Source organism: Amblyraja radiata, chromosome 22 (genome assembly GCF_010909765.2).
Source record: "Amblyraja radiata isolate CabotCenter1 chromosome 22, sAmbRad1.1.pri, whole genome shotgun sequence".
In the NCBI taxonomy this organism is placed as follows: domain Eukaryota; kingdom Metazoa; phylum Chordata; class Chondrichthyes; order Rajiformes; family Rajidae; genus Amblyraja; species Amblyraja radiata.
The window spans coordinates 33,411,219-33,438,332 of NC_045977.1; the positions used below are offsets into that span (position 1 = coordinate 33,411,219).

Below are 27,114 nucleotides of genomic sequence, written 5' to 3' on the forward strand. Positions count from 1 at the left end.
GAAGCTTTTCACTGTACGCGTGACAATAAGCTGAACTGAACTAAGATTCTTACAAACTCTGTACAGACAGCACCCATAGTCAGGATCGAGCCTGTGTCCGGAACCAGGGGCCACAGTTTAAGAATAAGGGGTAAGCCATTTCGAATCGAGATGAGGAAACATTTTTGCACACAGAGGGTTGTGAAACTGTGGAATTCTCTGCCTCAGAAAGCAGTGGAGGCCAATTCTCTGGATGCTTTCAAGAGAGTTAGATAGGGCTCTTAAAGATAGCAGAGTCAGGGGATATGGGGAGAAGGCAGGAACGGGGGTACTGATTATGGATGATATTATGGATAATCAGCCTTGATCACAGTCAATGGCGGTGCTGGCTCGAAGGGCCGAATGGCCTACTCCTGCACCTATTGTCTATTGTCTCTGGCGCTGTGGGGCAGCAACTCTACCGCTGTACCACCGTGCCGTCCGTCTGTGAGGCACCTTCGAGGGGAGGTTTGCACTGAAGCTCAATGTCAGGAATACAAATATCTCCTCATAGGTAGTCTGTCCCTGGCGAGGATGACCTGCTTTTACTCCACTTCTGGGGTGGCTGATGATGCCACTGTGGGATCCATAGGCATGTAGGGTCATAAGGTCATAAGGAATAAGAGTAGAATTAGGCTATTCGGTCCATCAAGTCTACTCCACCATTCAATCATGGCTGATCTATCTTCCCTTCTTAACCCCATTCTCCTGCCTTCTCCCCATAACCCCTGACACCTATACTAATCATTCTTGTAAATAACAAGTCTAGGTGGGGGGTGTTTAACACAACGGGTCACGCACTCCTTCTGCCAGTTGTATCTATCTCCATGTTCTCCGGCATTCAACCCCTTCCCCATTCTGAGGCAGAATCCCGTCCCCATTCTTAGGCACAGACAGCACCCGGGGTCACGATGGAACGCGGGTCTCTGGTGCTGTGAGGTAGCAGCTCTACCAGCTGCGCTACCACGCCACCACGCCGCACAACCATTTACTCCACTTTCCCCTCATGCAATTGTCTCTTCTCATTTAGCGGGGTAGTCACTGTGAGTCCTCACTTGCGCTTCTCCCTACTGCCACGACTATAAACCTTGTGGCTTTTTGTTTTACAGGTTTCCAGTGCGGCAACAGGCCCTTCGGCCCACCGAGTCTGTTCCGACCCGCGGTCCCCGCACATTAACACTATCCTACACCACACAAGGGACAATTTGTACATTTACCAAGCCAATTTACCTCCAAACCTGTACGTCTTTGGTGTGTGGGAGGAAACCGAAGATCTTGGAGAAAACCCACGCAGGTCACTGGGAGAAGGTACAAACTCTGTATAGACAGCACCCGTAGTTGGGATCGCACCCGAGTCTCTGGCTTCTTTCATGCTCGCACGTTGTGTTGTCTGTGTGGAGTTTTCACGCTATCTCTGCGGTAGCTTTACTGCTGAGCTCCAAGAGAGTGAAGAAGTTGGCACCCCAGGCATTGAACCTCACACTTAGTCAAAGTATGAACTTAGAACACAGAACAGCACATCACAGGAACAGGCCATTCGGCCCACAATGTCTGTGTTGAATATGATGCCAAGTTAAACTAATCTCCTCTGCCTGCACATGATATATATTATATCATATCCTTCCATTCCCTACATATTCATGTGCCTATCCAAAATGGTGATTAAATGGTGCTATCATATCAGCCTCCACCACCACCCCTTCCGACATGCACAGTTAAATCACAGCCAGCTTAATTGAAAGATTGGGAGAGTTTTACAAAGTTAGAAAGCTGACTTGGATAGGTAAAATATTATTTTAACTTGAGCTCATTCACAAAATTGAATTAGCTTGCTAGGGTCCTGAAGAAGACAGTGACCAGGGGTGTCGACTATCTGAAGGCTTCAGCTTTGGTTGTGCGTGCACATCTGAAGGTTTGGAAGGCGTGGGACAGCGGTTATCAAAGTTGTTTTCCTGAAGAAACGTTTGTCTGGAAAAGAAGCTCAGTATCCTGGCCAACCACACGGGCTGCGCACAAGCCTGTTGCTTGTCATCCACGGTGATAAGGCACATTTCTGCTCCACTCTCACTGCTGAGTCATTAGATCGCGGCACATTGGTTTTGGGCGCTGATCCTTTATCAGGTTTGACGTGATCAACGCATTCAACACAACAGCTTCAGGCATTGCTAGTGTGGCATAACCATATAACCATATAACAATTACAGCACGGAAACAGGCCATCTCGATCCTTCTAGTCCGTGCCGAACACGTATTCTCCCCTAGTCCCATATACCTGCGCTCAGACCATAACCCTCCATTCCTTTCCCGTCCATATAACTATCCAATTTATTTTTAAATGATAAAAACGAACCTGCCTCCACCACCATCACTGGAAGCTCATTCCACACAGCCACCACTCTCTGAGTAAAGAAGTTCCCCCTCATGTTACCCCTAAACTTCTGTCCCTTAATTCTCAAGTCATGTCCCCTTGTTTGAATCTTCCCTACTCTCAGTGGGAAAAGCTTATCAACGTCAACTCTGTCTATCCCTCTCATCATTTTAAAGACCTCTATCAAGTCCCCCCTTAACCTTCTGCGCTCCAAAGAATAAAGCCCTAACTTGTTCAACCTTTCTCTGTAACTTAGTTGCTGAAACCCAGGCAACATTCTAGTAAATCTCCTCTGTACTCTCTCTATTTTGTTGACATCCTTCCTATAATTAGGCGACCAAAATTGTACCCCATACTCCAGAATTGGCCTCACCAATGCCTTGTACAATTTTAACATTACATCCCAACTTCTATACTCAATGCTCTGATTTATAAAGGCCAGCACACCAAAAGCTTTCTTTACCACCCTATCTACATGAGATTCCACTTTCAGGGAACTGTGCACAGTTATTCCCAGATCCCTCTGTTCACCTGCATTCTTCAATTCCCTACCATTTACCATGTACGTCCTATTTTGATTTGTCCTGCCAAGATGTAGCACCTCACATTTATCAGCATTAAACTCCATCTGCCATCTTTCAGTCCACCCTTCCAACTGGCATAAATCTCTCTGTAGACTTTGAAAATCTACTTCATTATCCACAACCCCACCTATCTTAGTATCATCTGCATACTTACTAATCCAATTTACCACACCATCATCCAGATCATTGATGTACATGACAAACAACAGTGGACCTAACACAGATCCCTGTGGCACCCCACTAGTCACTGGCCTCCAACCTGACAAACAACCATCCACCATTACTCTCTGGCATCTCCCATTCAGCCACTGTAGAATCCATCTTGCTACTCCACCATTAATACCCAACCATTGAACCTTCTTAACCAACCTTCCATGAGGAACCTTGTCAAAGGCCTTACTGAAGTCCATATATACAACATCCACTGCTTTACCCTCATAAATTTCCCGAGTAACCTCTTCAAAAAATTCAAGAAGATTAGTCAAACATGACCTTCCAGGCACAAATCCATGTTGACTGTTCCTAATCAGACCCTGTTTATCCAGATGCTTATATATATTATCTCTAAGTATCCTTTCCATTAATTTGCCCACCACTGATGTCAAACTAACAGGTCTATAATTGCTAGGTTTACTCTTAGACCCCTTTTTAAACAATGGAACAACATGCGCAGTACGCCAATCCTCCGGCACTATTCCCGTTTCTAATGACATTTGAAATATTTCTGTCATAGCCCCTGCTATTTCTACACTAACTTCCCTCAATGTCCTAGGGAATATCCTGTCCAGACCTGGAGACTTATCCACTTTTATATTTCTCAAAAGTGTCAGTACTTCCTCTTCTTTGAATCTCATAGTTTCCATAGCTACTCTACTTGTTTCCCTTACCTCACATAATTCAATATCCTTCTCCTTGGTGAATACCGAAGAAAAGAAATTGTTCAATATCTCCCCCATCTCTTTTGGCTCTGCAGATAGCTGTCCACTCTGACTCTCGAATGGACCAATTTTATCCCTCGTTATCCTTTTGCTATTAATATAGCTGTAGAAACCCTTTGGATTTACTTTCACCTTACTTGCCAAAGCAACCTCATATCTTCTTTTAGCTTTTCTAATTTCTTTCTTAAGATTCTTTTTACATTCTTTATACTCCTCAAGCACCTCATTTACTCCATGCTGCCTATAATTATTGTAGATCTCCCTCTTTTTCCGAACCAAGTGTCCAATTTCCCTTGAAAACCATGGCTCTTTCCGATTTTTTACTATTTCCTTTCAACCGAACAGGGACATAAAGATTCTGTACTCTTAAAATTTCACCTTTAAATGTACTCCATTTCTCTTCCACATCTTTCCCATAAAACAAAATGTCCCAATTTACTCCTTTTAAATTCTTTCGCATCTCCTCAAAGTTAGCCTTTCTCCAATCAAAAATCTCAACCCTAGGTCCAGTTCTGACCCTCTCCATAATTATATTAAAACTAATGGTATTGTGATCACTGGTCCCGAACTGTTCCTCAACGCATACCTCTGCCACCTGACCCGTCTCATTTCCTAACAGGAGGTCCAGCACCGCCCCTTCTCTAGTAGGTACTTCTATGTATTGCTGCAAAAAACTATCCTGCACACATTTTACAAACTCCAACCCATCCAGCCCATTTACAGAATGTGTTTCCCAGTCTATGTGTGGAAAATTGAAATCTCCCACAATCACCACCTTGTGCTTACTACTAATATCTGCAATCTCCTTACATATTTGCTCTTCCAATTCTCGCTCCCCATTTGGCGGTCTATAATACACCCCTATAAGTGTTGCTACCCCTTTCCCATTTCTCAGTTCCACACAAATAGCCTCCCTAGACGAGCCCTCTAATCTATCCTGCCAAAGCACTGCTGTAATATCTTCCCTGATAAGCAATGCAACACCTCCACCTCTTGTCCCTCCAATTCTATCACACCTGAAGCAACGAAATCCTGGAATATTTAGTTTCCAATCACAGCCCTCCTGCAACCATGTTTCACTGATCGCCACAACATCATACTTCCAGGTGTCAATCCAGGCTCTAAGTTCATCCACCTTTCTAACAATGCTCCTAGCATTAAAATATACACATTTAAGAAACCCACCCTCTCTTATTCTCTGTTTATTGTATTTTTCTTCTCTCTCCCCTACATTTTGGGTCAGAGTGCTACCATTCTCTGCCTCCTGCCTCACACACTGACTGCTAGCTTTCCCAATTTGAGTCCCTCCCCCCAATCATACTAGTTTAAAGTCTCCCCAGTACTCAAAACCCTGAGTACTACCAGTAGGAGAGAATTTCATTATCAGTCATGTTCACATTTCAGCAGATTTACACCATTTGAGATTCAGGACGTACTGCAGAAATTAATTGCGTCTGCAGAATTTAATCACCGATCTCAAGGAATGTACTGTGTAACGCCATAACACGCACAATGAATGTAAGGATCCAACTCAAATGTTCATGCAACCCCACCATCATACACAAGCGTTTGCCCCAACTCCAACTTATTCCCTCCGTCCAACTTCTCAATGACCATAATTTACTCAACTTTATTTCCAAATTACACTTTGTGCATTTGCTTTCCAGTTTAGGGTTTGTCAACTCGGGTCGGGGAGAGTTCCCCCCCCCCGCCTAAGGTACCATGTAATCTCGCGCTACCTGCTTCATGGTCGGATAGTCGGTGACTAAACCGTCTCCCCCACCTGGTTTGCCAGGTGAGAAGGGGGCTGTGGACCCCCAGCAGGACCAAAAACAAGACCTGTCAAAGGGCGGATGAGCTCCTAGCGAGCCGATGGCCATCCACACTTCAGTAGATGTTGCGATCACTGTCGTACACATTGTAAGGCACCATGCCCGTTGATGTTTTCAATGAAGATGATGATGATGACTATTAGGGTTTGTGTGAAATGGCCGCAATGTTTTGGTGCAGCCCAGACTATTATACACAGGCACTATTATACACATTAACTATTATACACAGGCGTTCCATCAACCGCATTGTATTCCCTCCGTCCACCTCCTAACAGAACATCTCACTCCAATTTGATCTCATATTTATCCAATGTGCTCTCCCTTAGCAGAGCTGAGTTTGTGTGAGATGGCAGCAAAGTTTTTGCCACTGCTCACAGTTCCGGTCTCGGTACGGTAGGAATTTGGGATTGTACTGGGGAGGGTGCAGAGTGGATTTACAAAGACATGGACGGGATTGCTTTGGCTCTGTGGGAAGATCGGACAGGCCGGGAACGTTATCGCTGGAGCAGCGGAGGTTGAGCAGAGGCATAATTAAGAGGCCAAAAAGAACCAGGGGCCCAGGGAGTTGTAAATAAATGCTGTGCTATTTCCAATGCCGGACAGTGTGGGCAGCACGGCGGAGCAGCGGTAGAGTTGCTGCCTTATGCCCCTGTCCCACTTAGGAAACCTGAACGGAAACCTCTGGAGACTTTGCGCCACACCCAAGGTTTCCGTGCGATTCCCGGAGGTTGCAGGTGGTTGCCGGAGGTTGCAGGTAGTGGAAGCAGGTAGGGAGACTGACAAAAACCTCCGGGAACCTCCAGGAACCGCACGGAAACCTTGGGTGGGGCGCAAAGTCTCCAGAGGTTTCCGTTCAGGTTTCCTAAGTGGGACAGGGGCATTACAGTGCCAGAGACCCGGGTTCGATCCTGACTAAGGGTGCTGTCTGGATGGAGTGTGTATGTTCTCCCTGTGACCTCATGGGTTTTTTCTGGGTGTTCCAGTTTGCTCCAACATCCCAAAGACATGCAGGTTAATTGGCTTGTGTAAATTATCCCAAGTGTTTAAGATAGAACTAGTGTATGTATGATTGCTGGTCAGGCGTGGCCTCGGTGGGCTGAAGGGCTTGTTGCCTCGCTGTATCTCTAAACAGCGTGGATAGGATAGGAACGTATGACTTGGACGTTAAAGCCTTTATGCACGTTAAAGCCAAGGGCAGGACAGAACTGATCTACATGTTCCAGGGTACAGATGCTGCAGATCAGATAGATGGGATCCATTACCATTCACTCATGATAGACACAAAAAGCTGGAGTAACTCAGCGGGACAGGCAGCATCTCTGGAGATAAGGAATGGGTGACGTTTTGGGTCGAGACCCTTCTTCAGACTGAAATTCACGGGAAAGGCCCATCCCTGTGGCTGTTCATAAAGCATGGTTGAAGGTAGGCCTACAGTAAGAACACATTTATCTCAAAATAGGACAATAGTACATGGATAATGGCCAAGTAACAGCAATTAGTAACTATCACAGGCAGAAAAATGGCCAAGTTTCATTCTCCTGTGTGGAGCTGAGACGAGACTAGACTTTGTCTACTTTACTTTAGAAATACAGCGTGGAAACGGGCCCTTCGGCCCACCGAATCTGTGCTGACCACCGATCACCCCGTACATTAGCATTATCCTACACACTTGATTAGTATGGATGGCAGAAGGCAGGAGAATGGGGTTAGGAGGGAGAGATAGATCGGCCATGATTGAATGGCGGAGTAGTCTTGATTGGGCAGAATGGGCTAATTCTGCTCCCAACACTGATGACTTTATGACACTAAGGACAATTTACAATTTTTACCGAAGCTAGTTAACCTACAACCCTGTACATCTTTGGAATGATTGAAATAATTTAAAAACAAGCTGCGAATGAAAAGGGACGTAGCAGAAGGTGGCGTTATGGAGTCACAAGGAATTGCAACGGATATTATTGATACATCAACCAATGCAGTGGCTAAAATAATCAGCCACAAAGTGTATGAGCTTCTAAATTCTATTGGCCTGCCGTGTGCTCAGGCTGTTGGTAAAACTGGCTTTTCAATCTTCTAAAGAGGAATCATTCACCAGAAACAGACAGGATGAAGATGATGTACTTGGCATTTATTTCATTGCTAGTGGCCTAATTAGTAAGGTAAATGAACTCAGGCATGGATAGCTACCAGCGTTTGGGACCTTTTAAAGCCTTTATGGAAACCGGGCTACGGCAGGGACAGAATTGAGAAGATTACATTAATTGTCGAGATGACTGAATTTATGCCTTCCATCACTGTGGGGAATGTGGATTCCGCTGTGGTGGATATTTATATTACATTTTATGTGGTTGAATTGTGTATTGTTGTTTTTCTCACTTAGTATGGCTGTATAGTAACTCAAATTACACTGTACCTTAATTGGTACATGTGACAATTAAATTGAATCTCGAATCTTGAATTATGCAGCTTGATGTTCCAGGATATAGGTACCAAAGGTGAGATAGAGGTGGGGGTAAAATTGGAGAGGGACTACTTTTTTACTGATTAAGGAGAAAGCATCACTGCCATTTCACACAAAAATATATATATTCTGGTAAGGAAAAGCACAACGTGTAAATTTGAAATAATACTGATCTGTTAGAGATTGAATGAGCATAGTGAGAATGTGGACTTCTTCTTTTCGTTTCCATCTTGTTATCTATTGCGACAAGTGAGAATGTGGTAAGGTTGATGAAATTCTTGTATATAATACTGGAGTTGCTGGAACAATTTGAAGTCAAAAAGGCACAACAGAAGATGTACTTCCTGCAGCAGCTGAGGAAGCACAATCTACCACAGGCAATGATGGTCCAATTCTAGACGGCCATCGTAGAGTCTGTTCTCACCTTCTCCATCATGGTCTGGTTTGGCTCAGCCACCAAGCACAACACCTGGAGGCTGCAGCGAATCGTCCGATCAGCTGAGAAGTTTATTGGCTGCAACCTTCTCTCCATTGACGAACTGTACACTGCAAGGGCCAGTAAGCGAGCGAGTAAAATAAGCTCTGACCCCTCTCACCCTGGCCACAAACTCTTTGAATCACTTCCATCTGGAAGGCGACTCTGGCCTGTCAAAGCTGCCACAGCCAGACATAAAAACATTTTTTTTCCCACGAGTAGTACCTCTACTCAATAACCAAAAATCTGTAGCCTCCTTTTGCTTTGGTGTTTTATTTAATTCACATGTTTAATCAATAATGTTTTATTATTAATGTTTAATGTTTTATGTATCATTCCTAACTGTCACTGTATGTCATGTTGTCACTTGCGGGCGGAGCACCAAGGCAAATTCCTTGTATGTGAATACTTATTCATTCATTCATTCATTCATTCATTCATTCATTCATTCATTCATTCATTCAAGTTGATCTTGCAATTTGTTGTGCATAACGCAACATTACACAGTATGATTTTAGGTCCACTTTTGTCTAATATTCAATGAAACCTTCATTGCATTACAGCTACAGATCGACACAAAGTGCTGGAGTAACTCAACGGGTCAGGCAGCAACTCTGGAGCACATGGGTAGATGATGTTTCAGATTGAGACCCTACTTCAGAATTCAGCATTACAGGTCCTGACTGGTATTACTGGTATACTTTGGGATAAATATGCTCTTCAGGCATGTGCCACCAGGGTAGGCAAGGTAGGCAGTGTCTACCCTGACTAAAATTATAAAATGGTAATTATTAAATATAAATAGTAAAGGCATGGGACAATTATGCCTACCTAAGAGACCGATCCCTTAGGTAGGCATAATTCTGCGTGCCTTTCATCCACTGTACATGTAACACGTGAATGTATGTGCAACTCACGTGCCGTTGATGCTGCTTCAAGCCTTCAATGACAATGGTCTATAAAGGCAGCTGAAATTCTGCCTTTACACCATGGACTGCGTGCATGTGATGCGCGGCATACTGCGTATGCACAGCGCAAGCTTCTTGGCAGGTTTTTCAAACATGGATTGTCATTATCTTAAGAGTATCTCGAGAAACAAGGAGAGAAGAATGGAGTTCGTGTACAAATAACGTGGTAAGTAGATTTCTTTGAGCTATATGTTTTCAAATACTTTATTAAGAGATAAGGCTTTTGAAGACAAATCACTTTATAAAAGTTGACTGACTGCTTACCGGAGAGGAGAACAATCTGCGCATGCACGGTTTTCAAGATTTTTTAAAAGCCGACTGACTGCCTACCCCGAGTCACAGCACGTGCCTGATGCTCTTGTTACAAGCCTATCTTCACCCATAATTCTTAAGCCCCTCTGTTAACGGTAATAGATTGTTTATTTAGTCTCACTGTAATTTAGCAAGTACTGTAACAGCATGTCAAAGGCCCTTTGGCCCAACTTGCCCACACCGACCGACATGTCTAGCTACACCTGACTGCATTTGGCCCATATCCCTCTAAACCTGACCTATCCATGTACCTGTCTAATTGTCTCTTAAAGGTTGCGATAGTACCTGCCTCAACCACCTCCTCCAGCAGCTTGTTCCATACACTCACCACCCTTTGTGTGAAATAGTTACCCCCCAGATTCCTAGTAAATCTGTCCCCTCTCACCATAAACTTATGTCCTCTGGTTCTCGATTCCCCCACTCTGGGCAAGGGACTCTGTGTGTCTATCCGATCTACTCCTCTCATGATTTTTGATTGGAAAGGTTTAGAGGGATATGGACAAATGGGACTGGCTAGGATGGGCATCTTGGTTGGCATGGATAAGTTGAGCCGAGGGGTCGGTTTCTGTGCTGTTAATCTCTATGACACACCAGACCCAAAGCGATTTATGTTGCTCAATTAAGCCTTTCATCGACCACGCATTTTGCCGAAAAGACTATTCTAGCCTAACGTATGATGAGCGTTTGTCGGCACTGGGCCTGTACTCGCTGGAGTTTAGAAGGCTGAGGGGGCACCTCATTGAAACATACAGAATAGTGAAAGGCCTGAATAGAGTGGATGTGGAGAGGATGTTTCCACGAGTGTGAGAGACTAGGACCAGAGGTCACAGCCTCAGAATAAAAGGACATACCTTTGGAAAGGAGATGAAGAGGAATTTCCTTAGTCAGACGGTGTTGAATTTGTGGAATTCATTACCACAGAGGCAGTGGAGGCCAAGTATTTGGATATTTTTAAAGTAGATATTGATAGATTCTTGTTTAGTACGGGTGTTGGGGGTTATGGGGAGAAGGCAGATGAATAGGTTTGAGAGGGAAAATTGATCAGCCATGACTGAATGGCGGAGTAGACCCGATGGGCCGAATGCCCTAATTCTGCTCATATCACTTATGAACCTATGAACTTAAGAACAAATCTTCCCTCGGAAATAAAGCAATCCAGCCCACATCTTTGTAAGTCTGTTCTGCACCCTCTCCAATACAACCACAACCTTCCATATTCACAACAATACCATATTATGGAACTCTGGGCAGTACCAAAAACACGTTGCCTTTTCACACAAGCTCTAAACTGGAAAGCAAATGCACAAAGTGTAATTTGGAAATAAAGTTGAGTAAAAGATGATCATTTAGAAGGTTGGCGGAGGGAATAAGTTGGAGTTGGGGGAAACGCTTGTGTATGATGGTGGGGTTGCAGGAATATTTGAGTTGGATCCTTACGTTTATTAAGCGTGTTATACACAGTACTTTTCATGATATCGGGATTAAAGTCTGCAGACACAACTGATTGCTACATGATGTCTTGAATCTCAAATTGCGTCAATCTGCTGAAATGTGAACATGACTGATAATTAAATTCTCCCCCACCGGGCGTACTCAGGGTTTTGAGTACGTGCCACACTAGCAATGCCTGAAGCTGTTGTGTTGAATGCGTTGATCACGTCAAACCTGATAAAGGATCAGCGCCCAAAACCAATGTGCCGTGATCTAATGACTCAGCAGTGAGAGTGGAGCTGAAATGTGTCTTATCACCGCGTAGATGACAAGCATCAGCCTTGTGCGCAGCCCGTGTGGTTGGCCAGGATACTGAGCTTCTTTTCCTGACAAACCTTTCTTCAGGAACACAATTTTGATAACCGCTATCCCACGCCTTCCAAACCTGCAGATGTGCACGCACAACCAAAGCTGAAGTCTTCAGATAGTCGACACACCCCTGATCACTGTCTTGTTCACTACCTTGCCAAGAGAAATCATTTTATTCTGAATGAGCTCAGATTAAAATAATAGTTACCCCATCCAACTCGGCTTTCAAATTTTGCAAAACTTTCCTAATCTTTAAACACAGTTTGTTGTGATTTTGCAAAACGTGATGAAGGTCAATGTTTAACAGTTTGACAAGGATGCGTGTTAGAAGCAGAATGTCTGGTAGCATCTGGGGAGGGAAAGAAATAGATTGACATTTCACTTCATGGATTGTGCAGGGTAACTAGTAAAAGTTTATCCACATTTCATATAGTTCCATTAAGGTCCTTCTTTCAAAGGGAGGCAAGGTGGCGCAGCGGTAGAGTTGTTGCCATGCAGCTCTTGCAGCGCCAAAGACCTGGGCTCAATCCCGACTACGGAGTTTGTACGGAGTTTGTACGTTCTCCCCGTGACCTGCGTGGGTTTTCTCCAAGAACGCCGGTTTCCTCCCACACTCCAAAGACGTACAGGTTTGTAGTTTAATTGGCTTGGTATAAATGTAAATCGTCCCTAGTGACGATTTTCGACTTCGACTGCCGGCCCTGCAGTCTGCGGTGCTTCTGGCTGCGGCGCGAACTCTAAATCACCGACCGCTGGCTTGCGGCCTACACCAATCTGAAGCCGCGGTCTCTGGTAGGGGAGGCACCGATTCAGGACTTACCTTGACTTTCATTCATCTGGACGCCCGCAGCGGCGACTGCGGAGGGTTGAGGTCCCGACCACGGGGGAAAATGGAGGAGGACTGGCCTATTTTTGTGCCTTCCACCACAGCGATGAATGCTGTGGTGGATGTTTGTGTTAAATTTTTATTGTGTTTTTGTGTGTTCTTTTTCGTTGTACCGCTGCTGACAAATTCATTTCACTTGCACTTTATATGCAATGCGACCAATAAAACCGTATTGTATTGTATTGTATTGTATTGAATGTAGGATTGTGTTAATGTGCGGGGATCGCTGGTCGGTGTGGACTCGGTGGGCCGAAGGGCCTGTTTCCACGGCGTTTCTCCAAACTAAACTAAACTAATCTGAGCTCCAGTTTTGACAAGCCAGCTCTGTCAAACCGTTCCTCAGAATATCCTTTATCTGTGTACTGTGGACAGCTTGATTTTATCCACGCATGACTGGGTAGCAAGCAAACATTGTTTCTACTGTACCTCAGTGCACGTGACAATAAGAAAGGAAACTAAACTAAACTGAACTAACCCACCGTGTTTAAGAAGGAACTGCAGATGCGGGAAAATCGAAGGTACACAAAAATGCTGGAGAAACTCAGCGGGTGAGGCAGCATCTATGGAGCGAAGGAGATAGGCAACGTTTCAGGTTGAAAACCCTTCTTCAGACTGATGTGAGGGTGGGTGGGGGGGCGGGGGGGGGGTGGGTGCGGGAAGAAGAAACGAAGAGGTGGAGCCAGTGAGCTGAGAAGGGGAGAAGAAAGTAGGGACCACCTGAAATTAGAGGTCAATGTTCGTACCGCTGAGGTGCAAACTGCCCAAGCGAAATATGAGGTGCAGCTCCTCCAATTTACGGTGGTCCTCACTCTGGCCATGGAGGAGGCCCAGGACAGAAAGATCGGATTCGGAATGGGAGGGGGAGTTGATGTGCCGAGCCAACGGGAGATCAGGTTGGAGGTGTTCAGCGAAGCGATCGCCAAGCCTACGCTTGGTCTCACCGATGTAGAGCAGCTGACATCTAGAGCAGCGGATGCAATAGATGAGGTTGGAGGAGGTGCAGGTGAACCTCTGCCACACCTGGACGACTGCATTGGTGCCACCTCCTGCGCCCACACACAACTCACTGACTTCATCCATTTCACCACTCATTTCCATCCGGCACTCAAATACACCTGGACTATTTCTGACATTTCCCTACCATTTCTTGACCTCACTATCTCCATCGCAGGTGATAGATTACCGACTGATATCCACTATAAGCCCACTGACACCCATGGCTATCTGGATTACACTTCTTCCCACCCTGCTTCCTGTAAGGACTCCATCCCCTACTCCCAATTCCTCCGTCTACGCCGCATCTGCACCCAGGATGAGGTGTTCCACACCAGGGCATCCGAGATGTCCTAATTCTTCAGGGAACGGGGTTCCCCTCTTCTACTATAAATGAGGCTCTCACCAGGGGCTCTTCTATACCCCGTAACTCTGCTCTCACTCCCCATCCACCCACTCGTAACAAGGGCAGAGTCCCCCTTGTCCTCACCTTCCACCCTACCAGCCGTCACAAACAACAAATAATCCTCCGACATTTTCGCCACCTCCAACGTGATCCCACCACTTGCCACATCTTCCCATCTCCTCCCCTGTCTGATCTCCACAGAGACCACTCCCTCCGTAACTCCCTGGTCAATTCGTCCCATCCCACCCGAACCACCCCCTCTCTGGGCACCTTCTCTTGCAACCGCAGTAAATGCTACACTTGTCGCTTTACCTCCCCCCTTTTTTTCTCTGTTGTCAGCCGGGCAACATTGGCAGCTTTTTAAGTTGCTAAATGACAGTTTAGGCTTGCATGAAGCGTGCGATAATGTACTCGGCCGAAGTACGTATTTACTAGTCAGATTTATGCTCAATGAAGCATTCACATATTATTTCTGCTTCAAATAAAGTCACAAACTAAACATATTCACCAATCAAGACGATATATACCACAATGACATGCAGCAAAATTACAATACAGCATCTCAACTCTTTTAACACATTGCAATGAATGCAATTTCTATTATTTCTTTCCACTTCCAAACAAAAATGTGGTTGGATTATTCAGCGTATGATCAACCTCGATGAGACCAAGCGCAGGCTTGGCGATCGCTTCGCACAACACCTCCACTCAGTTCGCAATAACCAACCTGATCTCCCAGTGGCCCAACACTTCAACTCCCCCTCCCATTCTGAATCCGACCTTTCTGTCCTGGGCCTCCTCCATGGCCAGAGTGAGGCCCACCGCAAATTGGAGGAGCAGCACCTCATATTTCGCTTGGGTAGTTTACACCCCAGCGGTATGAACATTGACTTTTTCCATTTCAGGTAGTCCCTGCTTTCTCCTCCCCTTCCCAGCTCTCCCTCAGCCCACTCTCCACCTCTCCCTTTCTTCTTCCCGTCCCCCTCACCCTCACATCAGTCTGAAGAAGGGCCTCGACCCGAACCGTCGCCTATTTCCTTCGCTCCATAGATGCTGCCTCACCCGCTGAGTTTCTCCAGCATTTTTGTCTACCCATTCACACAAGTTCTGTTATCCCATTTTCCTCACCCACTCCCTACACATTTGGGGCAATTTTACAGAGACATGTTAACCTTCAAAGCCAATGCGTCTTTGGGATGTGGGAGGAAACCCACACCCTTGCAGGGAGAATGTGCAAATTCAACACAGACAGTGCCCGAGGACGGGATCGGACTCAGATCTCCGGTCATAAAGTTGCTGCCTAAAAGTGCCAGAGACCCAGAATTGATCCTGAATATGGGTGCTGTCTGTATGGAGTTTGCTCCTTTTCCCTTTGATCGCATGGGTTTTCTCCGGGTGCTCTTGTTTCCTTCCACATTCCAAAGGTATGCAGGAACCTATTCCAGACCCAACCCAAAATGTAATATTTTCCTTTTGTCCAGAGATTCTGTCTGACCTGTTGAGTTACTCCAGCTTTTTGTGTCTATCTTCAGTTTAAACCAACATCTGCAGTTCCTTCCTACACACACGATACTATACGATAGAACTTTATTAATCCCAGGAGGGAAATTGTGTCTGTGTGGGTATATATATTATACACACACACACGTATATATTTATATAGTTATATATTCATATGTAAATATGCACCGTTTTGTTTTCTCGTTTATAACATTGTTTACAGAGTACTATGTTTCGTTATTCTGTTGTGCTGCTGCAAGTCAGGATTTCATTGTTCCATCTGTGATGTGAGAGAATAAAACACTCTTGACTTACTCCGCTAATGTGTGGGATAGAACTAGTGTACGGGTGATCGGTGGTCGGCGTGGACTCGATGGGCCGAAGGGCCTATTTCCACGCTGTATCTTTAAATTAAACTAAAAACACTAAAACCAGAAACCGAAACATCACCCAATTTCTTCTATCCAGAGTTGCTGGCTGCTCCATGAAGTTCCCCCGCACAATTAAAGCATGGAATAGTCTTCACCCTACCATAGTTACCTAACCAGACGGAACTAAATATAAGGTATTTAGTTTAAGAAGGAACTGCAGATGCTGGAAAATCGAAGGTAGACTAAAGTGCTGGAGAAACTCAGCGGGTGCGGCTTAAAATTACCTTAAATGTAAGGTAGCTCTTTTTCTCCCAAGAACACTTTTTTGCTTAAATCCAAGTCAAGAGTCAAGAGCGTTTTATTGTCATGTGTACCAGATAGGACAATGAAATTATTGCTTGCTGCAGCACAACAGAATATGTGAACATAATACAGAACAAGAGATAAAAGTTCAGTGTGTTTACATACCATAGACCACATATATACACAATAAATTAACAGATAAAATGCAATAGGCTGTTATTGTTCAGCCCTCCACCACCTCCAGTTTAAATTCCATTTAGAATATTTTTGGAGTTACTCCAGATCCAGGGTCAGGGGGTGATTCTTTTTTTAAAATTTTTTTATTTATTTATTTATTAGAAGTAGACATATTATAAAATGTAATTACATATTATAGTAAAAAAAAATTTTTTTCATATACATCAGTCATACATTATTAAAATTTTCCATTATCAATTACTTCTGCTTCTAGTATTTTTATTTTTTATAGAAAGCGAGAAAAAGAGAGGGTAGAAAGTTACAAATAAAAAAGAAAGCAAAAAAAAAAACAAAAAACAACACAACAGAAAAACAAGGGAGGTGGAATGGGTTACCTGTAATACATCAATGGAGATAGGTTTGTAGGTTATAAAGTATAGAGTATAGTTTTTCATCTGTTCCTGAGTTCAAGTTTCAGCTGGGTCCTCGTGCTGTGCCAATCTATCCCTTCAGATAGTTAATGAATGGAGCCCAAATTTTATGGAAAAGATCTTGTTTGTCCATTAAGACAAGTCTAATTCTTTCTAAGTATAGGGTCTCCGACATTTCCGTAATCCACATTTTAATTGTGGGGGTTGTAGGGCCTTTCCAAAATTTTAATATTAATTTTTTTCCGGTTATTATACTGTAATTGAGGAAGTTTCTTTGGTTTGTTGTGAGTGTTAAGCTTTGTTCTGATATTCCAAGTATTATTAATTTTGTGTCTGGGTCCAGTTTTGTATTAATAACTTCTGAAGTTATTTCAAAAATATCTGTCCAGAAATGTTTAAGTTTTATACAGTTTGCAAACGTATGTGTTAAATTAGCCTCTAAATGTAGACATTTATCACAAATAGGAGAGATTTGTGGGAAGATTCTATTTAGTTTTATTTTAGAGAAGTGTAGTCTATGTAAGACCTTGAATTGTATTAAAGTATGTCTGGCATTTAATGAACATTGATGTATTTGTTGTAAACATTCGTCCCACATATCTTTCGTGATAGGATGACCTATTTCATTTTCCCATTTGTATCTATATGGTTCGGTCGGTGATACCTCGTTATTTAGTAGGGTGTTATAAATATAAGCTATTAGTTTTTCAGTATTAGGATGCTTGTTCAGACATTCATCAAGAATTTCTGATTCCCTATTCCTGTAAACTTGTGTATTAGATTTAACATAATCTCTAATTTGTAGATATCTGAAGAAATTATTTGAGTGCAGTCCATAATTCTGTTGTAACTCTTGAAATGAAAGAAAAGTACCTTTCCCATAAAGATGTCCTATATTTTTGATTCCATGATTTTTCCATTGTGTGAAACCTTTGTCCATAAAGGATGATTTGAATAAAGGATTATTTACAATGGGAAGGCAGAGTGGTATATTATTCAATTTTAAATCTTTTTTTATTTGTTTCCAAATTCGTATTCCACTATGTATTATGGGGTTTTCTTTATAGGTTTTTTTGTGCAGTTTTGTGGGGGCAAATATGATCGGTCCAATTTCAAAAGGTAGACAGTCTTCCTTTTCCATCATTAGCCAATCTGGTTGTTGATCCATTTCTTCCAGCCAAAAATTCATGTTTTTAATATGGACTGCCCAAAAATAAAATAAGAAATTTGGCAAAGCCAGACCTCCATTTATCTTTGATTTACATAAATGTTTTTTACTTATTCTATGATTCTTATAATCCCAGACAAAACTTGTAACAATGGAATCGACTTTTTTGAAAAAAGTTTTTGGGATATATATCGGAATTAATTGAAGTAGGTACAGCAGTTGCGGTAAAAAAATCATTTTTATAGCATTAATTCTCCCAAGCATAGAAATGGGGAGTGTTTTCCAGTATTGAATATTCTTATGTAGTTTATTCAGTAAGGGTGGGAAATTTAGTTTAAATAAAGAGGTATATGTCTTAGTTACATAGATTCCTAAGTATTTAAATTTATCTTTAACTATTTTAAAAGGGGATTGTTGTATTGTATGTAAATTGAATTTTGTTATTGGCATGATTTCGCTTTTATACCAATTGATTCTATATCCCGAAAACTGACCAAATTGAGTTATTAGATTTAATAGGTTTGGAATACTAATTTCTAATTTTGTAATATATATTAGTATATCATCTGCATATAAGGAGATTTTATTCCTTGTGTCTCTAGTATTGTATCCAAATATTCCTGGATGGTTTCTAACGCTTTCTGCTAGGGGTTCGATTGCAGTGATTCTGCGTTGGTTTTCAGCGGTCGCGGTGAGGTGGCGACCAGACAGCAATGGCGGCCAGATCTCCCACAATTCAAAGCGAGGGAGAATGTGCCCAGCGCCGACCAGTTGCGCCTGCGCAGGGCAGCCGATGATGTGATGGCCGTGGTTGTGTGCATGTGCAGGGGGAGGATGTGCAGGCCCTGCTCGGAGTCAGGGGATATGGGGAGAAGGCAGGAACGGGGTACTGATTGGGGATGATCAGCCATGATCACATTGAATGCGGTGCTGGCGCGAATGGCCGAATGGCCTCCTCCTGCACCTATTGTCTATTGTCTATTGTCTATTGTCTATTGTGCAGGAACTGAAATGTTAACCGGTTCCTCTCCACAGAGGCTACCAGACATAATGCTTCCAACAAGCATTATTTTTGTACACGTTAATTATCGAGCTTTCACCTCTTTTGCAAAATCACTTCAAAATGTGTTCAAAGGTGAGGAACAATTTACCAAATAGAATGGTAAAGTTGGATGAGTAACTACTTTTTAAACCTTATCGTATTCAGAAAAATAAAGTGACTTAGCAGGGTAGTAAAGAAGACAGTGATCAGGGGTGTGTCGACTATCTGAAGGCTTCAGCTTTGGTTGTGCGTGCACATCTGCAGGTTTGGAAGGCGTAGGATAGCGGTTATCAAAGTTGTTTTCCTGAAGAAACGTTTGTCTGGAAAAGAAGCTCAGTATCCTAGCCAACCACACGGGCTGCGCACAAGCCTGTTGCCTGTCATCTACGCGGTGATAAGGCACATTTCAGCTCCACTCTCACTGCTGAGTCATTAGATCGCGGCACGTTGGTTTTGGGCGCTGATCCTTTATCAGGTTTGAGGTGATCGACGCATTCAACACAACAGCTTCAGGCATTGCTAGTGTGGCACGTACTCAAAACCCTGAGTACTCCCGGTGAAGGGGATTTTAATTATCAGTCATGTTCACATTTCAGTAGATTGACACCATTTTGAGATTCAGGACGTAGCAATCAGTTGCGTCTGCATACTTTAATCACCGAGCTCAAGGAATGCACCGTGTAATGCCATAACATGCACAATAAATGTAAGGATCCAACTCAAATATTCCTGCAACCACAACATCATACACAAGCGTTCCATCAACCCCATCATATTCCCCCTGTCCTCCTCTGAACTGATCACCTATTCCTCAACTTTATTTCCAAATTACACTTTGTGTTTACCTTTACTAGTAGTTTTTTAGAAGTTTAGTTGTGTAGTGTTAGGTGCAGTGAAAAGCTTTTGTTGCGCCCTAACCAGTCAATGGAAAGGTAATGCATGATTACAATTGAGCCATTCATAATGTGCAGTTACATTATGCAGGGGATAAACTGAATACAATTTAGTGCGCGATAAAGTCTCGTAAAGTCCAATCTAAGATAGTCCGAGGGTCTCCAATGAGGTTGGTAGTAGCGCAGGACCGCTCTCTATTTGGTGACAGGATGGTTCAGTTTCCTGATAAAACTGTCCCTGAATCTTGAGGTAGACAAAAATGCTAGAGAAACTCAGCAGGTGAGGCAGCATCTATGGAGCAAAGGAAATAGGCAACGTTTCGGGTCGAAACCCCTCTTCATAATCTGGAGGTATGTGTTTTCACACTCCTGTACCTCTTGACTGATTTCATTTTTAGTTTAGCTCAGAGATGCAGCGTGGAAACAGGCCCTTCAGCCCACCGAATCCGCACTGACCAGCGATCCCCGCACACTTACACTATCCTACACACACTAGGCACAATTTACCCGGAGAAAACCCACACGGTCACGGGGAGAACGTACAAACTCAGTACAGACAGCACCCATAGTCAGGATCGAACCCAGGTCTCTGGCGCTGTAAGGCAGCGACTCTACCGCTGTGCCACCATGCCATCCTGGGAGAGGGGAGAAGAGGGAGTGGCCAGGGTGCGACTCGTCCTTGATCATGCTGAAGGCCTTGCTAAGACAGCGTGAGGTTTCAAATGGAGTCAATAATAATAATAATAATGGATGGGATTTATATAGCGCCTTTCTAATACTCAAGGCGCTTTACATCGCATTATTCATTCACTCATCAGTCACACTCGGTGGTGGTGAGCTACTTCTGTAGCCACAGCTGCCCTGGGGCAGACTGACGGAAGCGTGGCTGCCAATCTGCGCCTACGGCCCCTCCGACCACCACCAATCACTCACACACATTCACACACATTCACACACAGGCAAAGGTGGGTGAAGTGTCTTGCCCAAGGACACAACGACAGTATGCACTCCAAACGGGATTCGAACCGGCTACTGCACTGCGGAGGGTGCAGAGCAGATTTACAACAATGTGAACTGGATTGCTTTCACTCCGAGGGGAAGATTTGTCAGGGTGCTGCTGCTTGCTCAGGAACCAAGGAAGGAGAAGGGGAAATTTAACTGAGTGACTTAAATGTTCTGGGTCCTGGAGAGAATAAATAAATGGAATAGATTACCATTAGCAGGGGGGAGGGGTTCTAAAACTATGGGGGTGAAGATAGGCTTACGACAAAACACATGTATCTCAAAATAAGGCAATAATACAGAGGTCAGATAGTTATAGTGTACGTGGAGTCTGAAGGAGGATCTCGACCCGAAACATGGCTTGTTCATTCTCATCCCAGTTGCTGCCTGGCCCACTAAGTTCCTCCAACATTTTGTATTCAGCTTTCGTGTAACCACAGTTTCATGATCAAAATTGGCAACGTTATGCTCTGCACGGTGCTGCAAGGAGCCTGTGGGATTTTATAAATAAATGTTTAAAACAGGTTGAGAGCTGAAAGAAATGTTGCAGGAGATATGAATGTGCAATTGTCAATCATCTTTAACTTGGATGAAGGGTCTTTGATCTGAAGTGTTATCTCTACTTCTCTTTCCACAGATGCTGCCTGACCTGGTGGGCAACTCTGTTGGCTTTCTTCTGCCATAGTCCTTTCCGGATCCCTCAGGATTTTATACACAAATCATCCCCTCTTCCTCTTATATTACAGATGCAAGGTTGACCTGCCTAAATGTATCCTCATAAAGCAACCAGTTCATGCCAGGAATAGTTAATTATCAATTCCCATATTTATTTAGGACATGGAAGGTCATAAGGTCATACGTGATAAGAGCAGAATTAGACCATTCAGCCCATCAAGTCTACTCCGCCATTTAATCATCGCTGATCTACCTTTCCCTTCTAACCCCATACTCCTAACTTCTCCCCGTAACCTCTGACTCCTGTACTAATCAAGAATCTATCTATCTGCCTTAAAAATATCCATTGACGGCCTCCACAGCCTTCTGTGGCAAAGAATTCCACAGATTCACCACCCTCTGTAATAAATTTCTCCTCATCTCCTTCCTTAAAGAAAATCCTTTAATTCTTTTTTTTTAATTGTAAATTGTCCCTAATGTGTAGGATAGAACTAGTGTAATGGGTGATCGATGGTCGGTGCGGACTGAGTGCTGAGTATCTGACTCCCCTTTCCGATGGAGGCCTCTGGAAACTTTCACTGCCTTGCCTTTGGCCTCTCTTCCCTTCTCCTTGGTCCTATACTGAGGCTGTATAAGACTGAGGTGAGAAAAAACATTTTCACCCAGAGAGTTGTGAATTTATGGAATTCCCTGCCACAGAGGGCAGTGGAGGCCAAGTCACTGGATGGATTTAAGAGAGAGTTAGATAGAGCTCTCGGGGCTAGTGGAGTCAAGAGATATGGGAAGAAGGCAGGCACGGGTTATTGATAGGGGACGATCAGCCATGATCACAATGAATGGCGGTGCTGGCTCGAAGGGCCGAATGGCTTCCTCCTGCACCTATTTTCTATGTTTTTATACCTCAGCCACCAGGACCCCCACAATCATACTTATTTATAAAAATATTCAAAAAAATAAGGTTCTGCGCTCTCTCGATCTCTTGCCATTACACTCTGAGCACATGCTGTATCCCTCCGCATAGATTAATTAAAGGATTGACTCAGCCCTGCCTATGGGAATGCTATTAAAATCTCCTTACCCGTGAGGGAACTTGCTGTTTCTTAATCAGAAAAATGCGATAGATCTTAGCAAGATAGACACAAAGTGCTGGAGTAGCCTACTCCACCACTTTGTGCCTATCTTTGGTGTAAACCAGCAACTGCAGTTCCTTTTTTATTCCATTAGATCTTGGCAGGAGAACGGGGTAGACCTTAACATTAACACCTGGTGTACTTGGGTATTTAGTTTAAAGTCGGGGCCATGAAACGTTTGCACAAAGCTCACGGTTTTGCTAGCTGGAGCACTAAACCTCACAGTGTATGAAAGGCAATGGAAGTTCTGACCAAAGGCACGGGTTTCTCTGCGATAGCAAATGCAGTAGGAGTCTAATCCAACTCTCTTTGCAATTAACTTTTCATCCATAGCCGGCTTTAACTCAGTGTTCCAAAGAACATTGAGTTTAGAAGAATGAGGGGGGACCTCATTGAAACATACAGAATAGTAAAAGGCTTGGATAGAGCGGATGTGGAGAGGATGTTTCCATTAGTGGGAGAGTTAAGGACTTAAACCCATGGACTCAGAATTAAAGTGCATTCTTTTAGGAAGGAGATGAGGAGAAATTTCTTTCATCAGAGGGTGGTGAATCTGTGGAATTCTTTGCCACAGAAGGTTGCGGTGGCCAAGTCAGTGGATATTTTTAAGGCAGAGATAGATAGATTTTTGATTAGCACGGGAGTCAGAGAAGGGGAGAAGGCAGGCTGATCTCTGTCTAGGAGTGGAGAGATACCAGCCATGATTCAAATGCGAGGTAGACCTGATGGGACGAATGGCCTAATTCTACTATTCCTTATGGCTTTATGAAATTCTTCAATTACTCTGTCTTTATCAAAACTGTATCAATGAAATGCAGTTAATTCTAATTCATTTGTGTGGAAATCAAAAGCATTGCAATGGAAATGTGCAGGAGGCAATGTTTTCTGGAGCAGGATATCTTTGCTAACAGCTGTAAGTGAAACAGATGATTGGCTCTCTGCTCGGTGTTGCCCCTTATCTCTATGTTTGAGCTCATCCAATAGACCATGAGTGCTGGCCCCCAGGGCCAATGGGAAGGTGAGGGGAGGGGAGAGGCGGGTCAGTGTGGATGGCAATAAATACCGCACGCATCGAGCAGGAGTTATCTTGCAAGTACTGAGAGATCTAGAAGAGCGAAAAACTCCGCAACAATGGTCCTCTCAGCAGCCAACAAACAAGTGATCCATCAGCTCGCTGAAACCCTACACGCAAATGCTGCAGTTTTGGGTGCAGATGCTTTAGCCAGGTAATGTTCTTAAACGTTCTGCATATTGACTGTTCTTTCATTGATTATTTGTGATTGTGAACATTTTTCTCGCATTTCCAGAGAACAGCGATACAATTAATAAGTGTGCAATAGCATTCTCTGCATGGAGTTGAAGTTTTACCAAACTAATGTAATTGCTGGTCTGAACATAATGGGGTTGTAATCTGAGGAGAGATTTATTGGAACCTGTGTCTGCAAATGACTTCTGCCTTTCTTTTCCATGTTCCTTGAAGGCTGTTTGAGCTCCATCCTCAAACCAAGACATACTTCAAGGGTTTTGCTGGCTACCATGCCACTGATCCTCAGGTCATAGCTCATGGCACCAAGGTAATCGAGGCCTTGGCAAAGGCAGCTGACCACTTGGACAACCTGCCCAAACACCTGGAGAAGCTGGCCAAAAAACATGGTACTGAACTCCTTGTGGATCCTCACAACTTTGTGGTAGGTAACCCTTTCATATCCTTCCTCGTCACCATGTCACAGACCCTGACGTTAGGGTCAGATAAACATCAATGCATGTTCAAGTTCATTTACGTGAACTCTCCGCAGTCTGAATGTGTAACCGTGTTCGGTTTAGCTGGGAATATTTTCTCCTGTACATCATCACAAAGTGCAAGCGAGCAAAAAAATGATGCGTTGAGAATATATTAGCACCACCTGACATTGTCCTGTTTTACTCTTACAGCTGTTTTCAGACATCATTGTGGTCACCTTGGCCATTCATCTGCCTTCGTTCACCCCTGCAACTCATACTGCCATCGACAAATTCCTTGAGGAAGTTGCACATCAATTGAGCTCCGAGTACCGCTGAAGATGCAGTCAAACAACTATGGTGGAAAACAGCAAGATCATCATTCGAATCCCCACCTGCCTGTTTTCTCAAAATGCTGGCTAATAAAATCATTATTCCTTTGAATGCATATATTGCGTTTGCTTTTGCTCCCTCGCTTTAATCAATTTTACATGTTGTCAATAGTGAACTTTGGCATAATTTGTAAAACTGAGCTAAATAAACATTCACTTCCATCCATGTTTTAGAGTTTGTTGTTGCTGATTTATTAAACGCGCGCAAATTTCAGAATACGAACCATGAAACATGTCACGCATGTCCGTGGCAAGATGACAGAGAATACCCTTAGGGCGCTCTTACCTATCCTGACTCGGTGGTAGAGTTGCTGCCTTATAGCGCCAGAGACCCGGGTGCGATCCTCACCACGGGCGCTGACTGTACGCTGTTTGTATGTTCTCCACGTCACCTGCTGGGGGTTTCATCCACGAGCTTCGGTTTCCCCTCACACTCCAAAGACGTACAGATTTGTAGGCTAATAGGCTTGGTAAAGTTGTAAATTATCCCAAGTGTGTGTAGGATGGTGTTAGTATGCGGGGATCGCTGGTCGGCACGGACTCGATGGGCCGAAGAGCCTATTTGTGTGTTTCCGTGTTTCCGTGTATCTTTAAAGTAAACTAAATTAAATATCACGAGAGAAATACAAACAAGAAGGAGAAATTCCTACATGAAAGCATTCTGCCATCATTAATGTTTACGTGGTGGTCACTTTTCCCATTGTAAATGGATCAAACTCAGTCTGAAGCTTCTTAAAAAATAGCGTTTCTGTGCTGAGGCATCAAAATCTCTTCGTGCCTTTTACACATAAATTCATAAATTATAGGAGTAGAATTAGGCCATTTGGTCCATCAACTGCTCCACCATTCATTCATTCGTGGCTGATCTATCTTTTCCTCTCAACCCCATTCTCCTGCCTTCTCCACTCGGTTTGTACTCGCTAGAATTTAGAAGATTGAGGGGGTATCTTATAGAAACTTACAAAATTCTTAAGGGGTTGGACAGGCTAGATGCAGGAAGATTGTTCCCGATGTTGGGGAAGTCCAGAACAAGGGGTCACAGTGTAAGGATAAGGGGGAAGTCTTTTAAGACCGAGATGAGAAAAACATTTTTCACACAGAGAGTGGTGAATCTGTGGAATTCTCTGCCACAGAAGGTAGTTGAGGTCAGTTCATTGGCTATATTTAAGAGGGAGTTAGATGTGGCCCTTGTGGCTAAAGGGATCAGGGGGTATGGAGAGAAGGCAGGTACAGGATACTGAGTTGGATGATCAGCCATGATCAGATTGAATGGCGGTGCAGGCTCGAAGGGCCGAATGGCCTACTCCTGCACCTATTTTCTGTGTTTCTATAACCTTTGACACCATACTCATTAAGAATCTGTCAATTTCCACTATAAAAATACCCAATGATTTGGCCTCCACAGCCGTAGGTGGCAATGAATTCCACAGATTCACCACTCTCCGATGAAATAAATTCCTCCTTATCTTCTTTCTAATGGTAAGTCCTTTTATTCTGAGGCTGTGGCCTCCAGTCTTAGAAACTCCCACGTGGAAATATCCTCTCCATATCCACTCTATCCAAGCCTTTCACTATTCGGTAAGTTTCAATGAGGTGTCCCCTCGTCCATCTAAACTCCGGCGAGTACTGGCCCTGAACCATCCAACGCTCATCGCAAATTAACCTGATCATCCCCGGGATCATTCTCATAAAGTACCTCTGGATCCTCTCCAACAGCAGCCCATCCTTCGACGGATATGGGGCCCAAAACCGCTCACAATACTCTAAATGTAGTCTGACCAGTGCCTTATAAAGCCTCAACATTACATCGCTGTTTTGTTTTCTAGTCCTTTCTTACTACTGATTAAGCTACAAACTGGCTCGAAGGGCCAAATGGCCTGCTCCTGCACCTATTGTCTACCAACCTTTTTGGCAATCCTGCACCAACACTCCCAAGTCCCTTTGTATCTCCAATTTCTAAATCCTCTCCCCATTTAGAAAATAGTCCATGCCTTTATTCCTACTACCAAAGTGCATGATCGCACACTTTGCTACGCTGTATTCCACCTGCCACTTCTTTGTCCACTCTCCCAACTTGACCACGTCCTTCTGCAGGGAAAGTAATGGGGTTGTTATCCAGGGAGAGATTTATTGTACCCTACGCCTGCAAATGACTTGTGCCTTTCTTTTCCATGTTCCTTGAAGGCTGTTTGCGACCCATCCTCAAACCAAGACATACTTCCCGGGTTTCAGCGGCTACCTTGCCAGTCATGCCCAGGTCAAAGCTCATG

The 27,114-nt window shown here is 43.8% G+C and overlaps 1 protein-coding gene across 1 annotated transcript; it reads left to right on the forward strand.

Moving 5' to 3' along the window:
• The first annotated feature begins 23,799 nt into the window (after positions 1-23,799).
• Positions 23,800-25,008, forward strand: LOC116985878 (hemoglobin subunit alpha-like). The gene is made up of 3 exons (XM_033040979.1): positions 23,800-23,959; positions 24,214-24,421; positions 24,666-25,008. Exons 1-3 carry the CDS (start codon positions 23,865-23,867, stop codon positions 24,789-24,791), a joined length of 429 nt encoding a protein of 142 aa, XP_032896870.1. The 5' UTR covers positions 23,800-23,864; the 3' UTR covers positions 24,792-25,008.
• Positions 25,009-27,114: the final 2,106 nt, after the last annotated feature.